At 39.2% G+C, this 8,468-nt stretch overlaps 1 protein-coding gene across 1 annotated transcript; it reads right to left on the reverse strand.

Moving 5' to 3' along the window:
* Window positions 1-432: 432 nt before the first annotated feature.
* LOC147308528 (neurotrypsin-like) lies at window positions 433-7,824 on the reverse strand. The gene is made up of 6 exons (XM_086273290.1): window positions 7,785-7,824; window positions 7,274-7,306; window positions 6,978-6,997; window positions 5,724-5,850; window positions 628-710; window positions 433-537 (listed from the first exon to the last, which is right to left on the reverse strand). Exons 1-6 carry the CDS (start codon window positions 7,822-7,824, stop codon window positions 433-435), a joined length of 408 nt encoding a protein of 135 aa, XP_086129416.1.
* Window positions 7,825-8,468: the final 644 nt, after the last annotated feature.

Genomic DNA, 8,468 nt, shown 5'->3' on the forward strand with positions numbered 1-8,468 from the left:
AAAAATTCAGAGAAGAAGAGGTAATCTGTACTTTTTAAAATACTGGAGGAGAAACAAAGAAAAATAAAAGTAAACATAAACAAGAATTCTAAGTCCTAAAACTCAAACCTCTGAGTCCATGACCCAAGACCATGACACTCTTCCACTGGGACCACTTCATCTGATCAAACAGTAGATGGATCAACTGCAGAGCCAAATGCGTCTCTCAGGTCCTGTGTCAGGTTTATTGGATGATGAGGAGGAAGGATTATTTTCAAACTTAAGTCACAGTCACGCTATTAAGAGTTTATACTGGAGAGGAAAGGCAGGTTAAATAGAGCCGCTGCAGTAATGTGTCAGACATTTAAAACATAAATATAATTAAACAGTATTTAAACAACTTTAATCTAAATTCCAACAAAAGTTTAGACTTGTGTGTTTGTTTCTATGATTCTATTCTATCTCTTGGACTGCTTCCTCCTCGGCCTCCACTTCTTCAGCTCTGGAAACATCCGTCTCATCGTTCTCCTTTTTGTCTGATTTCTGCTTTTTGATGACCTGGAGAGACGATACACAATGCATGTTACTGTTCCTACATTTCTCAGCTACTACTCAGTTTCATACATGCTTTTATTTACTCTGATGTACCTTATAGTAGAAATGAAGGGCAATGTTCTCCAAAAGCAGAATCAGTGGCAGGAAAACATATCTCAGGATTGGAGTTCTTGAATCTGTGGAAAGCGATCAGGCATCATCAGAATATCAATTGTTTCAACTGCTTTAAATGTCTGAAAAAAGATTACATGGAAAAACCTTCTCATAAACCATCCATGTTAACATGAACAGATTATGAAACAATGGGCTTCCACTGAATGGCATGTAAAAGTCACCCCACCCAGCCACAACCTTACTACATCACACACTCCAGACACACATGGTTTAGGAGGCGTGGCTCCATCTGACCAATATGGTGGCCACGTTGCATCATCATCATCAGACTGAACAGCAGTCACTAATGAATTACCTACATTTAGATTGGTAAATCTTTGGATAGTCAAACAGTTGTGTAGTCACAGTTATATGACGTACAAATGTTGAGTTCTGTTGTCTAGGCGAGAGGCGGGGTACACCCTGGACAGGTCGCCAGTCTGTCGCAGGGCCAACACATAGGGACAGACAACCATTCACACTCAGATTCACTCGCACATTCACACCTAGTGGCAATTTGTATTATCCAATTAACCTATCCCCACAAGCTGCATGTCTTTGGACATATATACCCATTTCAATTATTTATTTTTACTAGTGAAACCAATATAACATCTCCACATTCACAAATATACATTTCTGACATTCAAAAACAAAACAAAAACAAATCAGCGACCAATATAGCCACCTGTCTTTGCAAGGACACTCAAAAGCCTGCCATCCATGGATTCTGTCAGTGTTTTGATCTGTTCACCATCAACATTGCGTGCAGCAGCAACCACAGCCTCCCAGACACTGTTCAGAGAGGTGTACTGTTTTCCCTCCTTGTAAATCTCACATTTGATGATGGACCACAGGTTCTCAATGGGGTTCAGATCAGGTGAACAAGGTGGCCATGTCATTAGTTTTTCTTCTTTTATACCCTTTCTTGCCAGCCACGCTGTGGAGTACTTGGACGCGTGTGATGGAGCATTGTCCTGCATGAAAATCATGTTTTTCTTGAAGGATGCAGACTTCTTCCTGTACCACTGCTTGAAGAAGGTGTCTTCCAGAAACTGGCAATAGGACTGGGAGTTGAGCTTGACTCCATCCTCAACCCGAAAAGGCTCCACAAGCTCATCTTTGATGATACCAGCCCAAACCAGTACTCCACCTCCACCTTGCTGGCGTCTGAGTCGGACTGGAGCTCTCTGCCCTTTACCAATCCAGCCACGGGCCCATCCATCTGGCCCATCAAGACTCACTCTCATTTCACCAGTCCATAAAACCTTAGAAAAACCAGTCTTGAGATATTTCTTGGCCCAGTCTTGACGTTTCAGCTTGTGTGTCTTGTTCAGTGGTGGTCGTCTTTCAGCCTTTCTTACCTTGGCCACGTCTCTGAGTATTGCACACCTTGTGCTTTTGGGCACTCCAGTGATGTTGCAGCTCTGAAATATGGCCAAACTGGTGGCAAGTGGCATCTTGGCAGCTGCACGCTTGACTTTTCTCAGTTCATGGGCAGTTATTTTGCGCCTTGGTTTTTCCACACGCTTCTTGCGACCCTGTTGACTATTTTGAATGAAACGCTTGATTGTTCGATGATCACACTTCAGAAGCATTGCAATTTTGAGACTGCTGCATCCCTCTGCAAGATATCTCACTATTTTTGACTTTTCTGAGCCTGTCAAGTCCTTCTTTTGACCCATTTTGCCAAAGGAAAGGACGTTGCCTAATAATTATGCACACCTGATATAGGGTGTTGATGTCATTAGACCACACCCCTTCTCATTACAGAGATGCACATCACCTAATATGCTTAATTGGTAGTAGGCTTTCGAGCCTATACAGCTTGGAGTAAGACAACATGCATGAAGAGGATGATGTGGACAAAATACTCATTTGCCTAATAATTCTGCACTCCCTGTATTAGAACAACATGGCTTCGTAGCAGAAGATTTCTGGTGATGAATTGGCCTGTCAGTCCGGACCTTTTTGACACATCAAGTAATAAAGCATGATAAACAGGACTGTTGTTGGGAATTTCGGGACTGTTTAGTAGCTTAAATCCTCCGTTTCCCATAAGTCCAGCAGCTGGTCTACTCGATTTTTATGGACTGTAGTTAAAATAAATGTGGCTGCTACACAGTAGTAAACATGACTCTGTCCATGTTTTTGAGATCTGTTGTTATCATCAAATTCAAATTGAGTGAATATTTTTTTATTAAAATGGTCTCAGTGTAAACACGTGATGTGTTTCTATGTTTATGAGATTTGCAAATCATTGCATTCTGTTTTTATTTACACTTAATCCCACCTTTGTTTGGAACTAAATTCTCCTTAAAAATGATCTAATAAAGCTCACTCAGGTCAGACTCCAGTCAGACACAAAAGGAAAACTCCTGTATAGGTGGGCATTGTTGTGACTACCAGTTAATATAAATAAAATGTGTTTTTTCACTTAGTTTGTGTTTTGATTTTGGTTTGTGAGTGTTATTTAGTGTGTAATAAATTCATCATTATAATCATTCATTTGCTCACTCTACATATTGAGCTGCGAATCAATCTCTTATGAAAGCTAAATTGTTAAATCTTAATACTATCAGATGGTATACCTAATTGTCAAGGTCCGGCAGTCCTCCAGCTGACCTGCCCATTGTTTCCATGTGCGTTTTGTTTGTGTTTCCCTCTTTTCCTTGTCTCTGTGATTTTGGTTACACTCTCGCTCCCGGATGTTTTGTCCTGCAACCTCTCAACCCAGAAATGGTAAATGGTAAATGGCCTGTATTTATATAGCGCTTTACTAGTCCCTAAGGACCCCAAAGCGCTTTACATATCCAGTCATCCACCCATTCACACACACATTCACACACTGGTGATGGCAAGCTACATTGTAGCCACAGCCACCCTGGGGCGCACTGACAGAGGCGAGGCTGCCGGATACTGGCGCCACCAGGCCCTCTGACCACCACCAGGTGGTCAGAGGGCCAGAAGTGTTCCGGCGCTGGAGGTAGCCACACCTGCTGCTCATCAGCCGCTCTGATTACAGTCTTCTGAGCCACCTATTTGGCAGTGCGACCGAGCTCCAGTCAACGCTGGATTGTTGAGTTAATCTTCATCAGTACAGCCGTGATTCGTAGTGTTAGAAACCTCACTAATTGTGGATATTCTTGCTAACATGTCTGTGTGCTTGTGTGTTGTCAGGAGTTGGGAGCGGAGAGTGTCGAGTCACTGGAGCGGATCACATATCGGAGAACAAGAGTGGAGTCACAAATTGGAGCACGAGTACGGAGTATAAATAGGGTTCACAGAATTGAGCACGGGTCATCGGTGTGTTTTTGCATTGCTACGGACTATCACACTGTGAGGAGGACCTGTGAAAGTCTTATCGTGAAGCCAAAGTGTCGGAGAGCTGTGTATATTTACCTTTACCTTTCACTGTAAATAAACTCTGTGTTTTCTTTCGCAAAGAGTCCTTTGCTTGGGTTCGATTACTAACCACCCACTGTGACAGAACAATCCAGCTACATAATGGACCCAGCAGACTCGACCCCAGTGCTGCGGGAATTATCACTGCAGGCGGACCTGCTGGAGCGGCACGAGGAGATGCTTCAGCATATAACCAAGGAGCAGAGCACCCTGTTGCAGGTAGTGACTGAATTACAAGTTACGTTGCTATCTTCTCTCTTCCCTTGCTGCCAGCAAGCTCTCATTGACTCTGGAGCAGAGCAGAGTTTTCTAGATGAGAAAAATGTAAAGCTACAAAAACTAAATTTTAATTTTCATATTTTAATTGCTTAAAATGTTTAGACAGAATAGCATATTTATTTGGCCATATCTAAGTCTGTTTGCAAGTCATTTAGCTCATATTTTGGCACCATTACATTGCAGAGTAAGGTCTACACTACACTTTTTTTTTCTTTTTTTCTTTTTTTTCTTTTTTTCTTTTATTATGAGCTTTTATCAGGAATCATACTTTAATAGTGGTGAGAATACATCTTTTTTTCTTTTTCTTTTTTGTTCTACATTTCTGAGATTTTTTTTTCTGGTGAACCTTTCAAGCAATGGAGTCTGCAGTTATTAAATCTATTTTTACCTTCTTCAACTTATCTAATAGTAGAATAAGTAAAAAGCATGCTTTTAATAAATCAAGAGGATGATGAAATAATGATGATAAACAATGATAGTTTCCACATGACCTTGACTCAGTAATTTGAAGGTAAACAAATGACAACATCCAAACGCTGTCAACTACGTCAACTGAGCATCCAAATGTAAGACACTGAGACAGAACAAACCCCAAAAGTGAGTCTTCATTGGCTGTTGCAAAAATCTGAGCATATCTCCCCTGATGGACAAGTGCTGTACCGAAACATTTTTATCACACCTTGTTGATATCAGCCTGCCTTTATGATGATGTCAGCCAGTTATGGCATCTCAAGGATGCCGTAACAGCTCTATTCAGGTCTTTTCATATGATATATTACTTGATGTGGTTGTTGGACATTTTTTTTTCTAGGTCAACTTTGACCTTGGACTTGAACAGTGAAGGTCAAGATCAAGTGCTTAGCTAACCTAGATACTCATGATCCCAAAGGCCCAGTGTATTGGTGTGAAGTTTGAAGACATAACGAAAAATGTAGGTAATGTAAAGTTTTTACTGATTTTCACATTGGGTGTGACCTCGACCTGATTTTTACAAAAATGAAATCAGCTGTCATTGGTATCAACCATCATACAAAATTAAAAAAAAAAAAAAAAAAAAGTCTTGTAAACTGTGGATGCTGACTGCTAACAAACAGACAGAGAAACAATTACAAACTCCTTCCCTTTGGGGAGAATAAAGTATAAACACACAGACAGTGATTGGGAATGAGATGCATGCTTCTATAGACGAAAATGAACAAAGATGAACACAAAGGAGGGAAAAGAACAGGAAGTGAAGCTAAACAGTGACACTGTATACATTATAATAGTTAACATACAGATTTCTGTCCTGATTACAGCTGCATGGACCATTTTGTTACTGAATACTGTGTATGAGACAAAAAGCATCTCACCTATCTCACAGATGACACCAGCATCCTGATGATGTCCACAGTCGTGTGAACCAAATCCTCTGTGCTGACACTCAGTTAGAGAACTTTCACTTCCTGAACAGGACACATCATCCAGCCAGATTACACTCTGTTTCTTATTTTATTTTATTTAAGCTACTCTGGTTAAAAAGGGCTGACATCACTTGGGCAGCTAAAGCAGTCAGCTAACCGCGAGAGAAAAGAAAATATTCTGCTCTTCTCCCCTTTCGTGGGATGCAGTGGGGAGGTAGAGCGTACAGCCCGATCCGGCGGGGAGGTATGGGAAGCCAGATCGGGCGCCCACTTCCGGCTCTCCTCTCTGCTCTCTCTCCTATCTTGTCCCTTTTGTCTTACTTCTCTCTATCACCTTTTCTATCCCTTTGACGAAGTTAGGCTCCATAAATATTTCTCAGTTGCAGTGAATGGATAGAAGGAAACTAAACAGAAGAAAGAAGAAGAGAAATAACAATTTTAACATAAACCATTGACACACTCACGGGCCTGATCAAACCTGGCAGGGCCTCCTTGGATGAGGGTGTCTAGTGATAATGGTCGAAACACCCGATGAATCCAAGGTCCACTACTGACGATGTGTCCCAAATTTTAATATGATAAGCTAGACCTCTAATCCCTAAACCTAACCAAGGAAGGAAAATGGCAGATTAGCCTGGGTAAAAGACTGAAAGTTCAGGCACACAACGATGTGTGCTGCTGGTAAAGTTTCTGGGCTGCCTTTCTTCATAACAGCCATCCCTCAAGAGTCTCTCCAACCAAAGCAATGCATTATCAGGGACTTTAACATCTAGTCCTTTTACTGAATTCTAATTACTTTTTTATAATAATGTGATTTTTCATTTTCAAAGTCAATTACATCCAATAAATTAATGAATTTAATAATTAATTTGAAATGTGCTTTTTTTTTATTTCATTTATGTATTTCTTTTTTTTTCTTTTTTGCTTTATCCTTTTTAATTTAATTCTGCATCTAATTAAGTCAGTGCTGTCCTATGCTTTCAATAAGTTATAAAATATTGTACCTATCAAAACAAATTTTGTTTGTTTGTAAAATATTCAATGTATGTGTTTATATATATTTATATATAAACACTATTTACATATAAACACCTTCAAGGTGCATTAAAGACTCTTTTGCAAGCAGACAGTCTCCAAGGTTTTGGGAGGATTTGGGAGATAACCGGAGGACAGAAGCTGCAGAGAGGTATGTAATTGTGCTACTCTGCTTCTTGTTCCCAGCTCTAGACAGTCACAAGAGCTGCTCCATGTTTAAAACAATTTATTTAATTATTAAAGAAAAATAATAAAAGACGGATAAATAAAAACTGAGAATTAATCAAAATAATAGATAAACATAAAGCCAAATAGAAGAGGGGGAAAAATCATATAATGTAATTTCATTTATCAGTCTGGTGTTTTGGGGAACACCCTCATCCACGCACAGTTTAATTTCAATATATGAGACTATTTAAAGAAAACTTTTGCATGTGAAACTCAGTTTAACAAACATGACTGACCTTCGACAGCTGAAGATGCAGACAAAGAAGTGACTGTAGAAAAGAAATTAGAATTCATTATTCTGAAATGATAAGCTCTTCCTGTCTGGATACAATAAAAACTTGAACTGAACACAGCATACCAAATTAAGAAAAGAATTAAATGACAGAACAGAAAACCTTTAAGGAACTGAACACTGATTGCCGGAGTCCTCTGACAAACTCTGTTAGTATTAGGGGTGTAATTTCCAGGGGGCTTGGGGGGTTATGATCCCCCCGAAATCAGACCCAGCCAATATAACCACCCTAATAAAATTATGAATTATCTTGCCTAAATAGGCTGTTGATTTTCTTTACTCATTTCAGTTAATACCCACAACATAGTTGCATGTTTAATCATCTGGGAATTTACACAGATTTAGTTATTTATTTGGACAGAGATCTTGACCCCCCCAATGTTCAGCACAAAGTTACGCCCATCGTTAGTATAGCAAAGAAAGAAAATAATTAAGTGATATAAAGTTCATCTCACCGATGGCCAAATAGAAGAAGTTTCTCTGTTGTGTCCACATGGCTGAGACTCAAAATGTGTTCTGTGTAAAATGAATCATCAGTGACAAAAAAGTTAAATCTACCCAAACACTTCACACTGTTTATTCCCCTTGAAATGCCTCCTCCTCCATAGTATTTTAAAGTAAAGACATTGTAAATACTTTGTGGATCATTTTATTTAGGAGTAAAATATAATAATTTTGGATTTGTGTATGTAGAACAGCAGCAGTGTCTAAACAGACACAAAGCAATTCAAAAATAAAGTTTACTTTGGCACCTAAATTAAATGAGAAATATGTATGTGCAGCATTAGAGTGAGTTGAACACCTAAATCTAGATGAAATAAAGGATTATGTTTCAAACTGTGTTCATCTCTGAAAGTTACGGACAGACAGTTTATTTCATTACTGCAAAAATTTATGAAAACACCTGCAGCTGCGACCTGCAGGAACTGCTGAACACAAAATACTGATATGTATTCATAAACTGTTCTCATATATCTAGAATTCAGAAATTTTTTAATTGTTTTTTTTACACAGCGTGTGTTTCATATTTTTCCTAAACGTATACATGGACAAATTATCTGTAGAGTTTTGTAATATGCATGACCATGACAAATGAAGCCAATATTTGAAGATTTATTTAACTGTGAGGCAGATGGAAT

Source organism: Aulonocara sp. 'chitande type north' Nkhata Bay, linkage group LG18 (assembly GCF_057382095.1).
Source record: "Aulonocara sp. 'chitande type north' Nkhata Bay isolate Kocher_YH1m ecotype deep benthic linkage group LG18, A_spYH_male_GT1.1, whole genome shotgun sequence".
Lineage (NCBI taxonomy): Eukaryota > Metazoa > Chordata > Actinopteri > Cichliformes > Cichlidae > Aulonocara > Aulonocara sp. 'chitande type north' Nkhata Bay.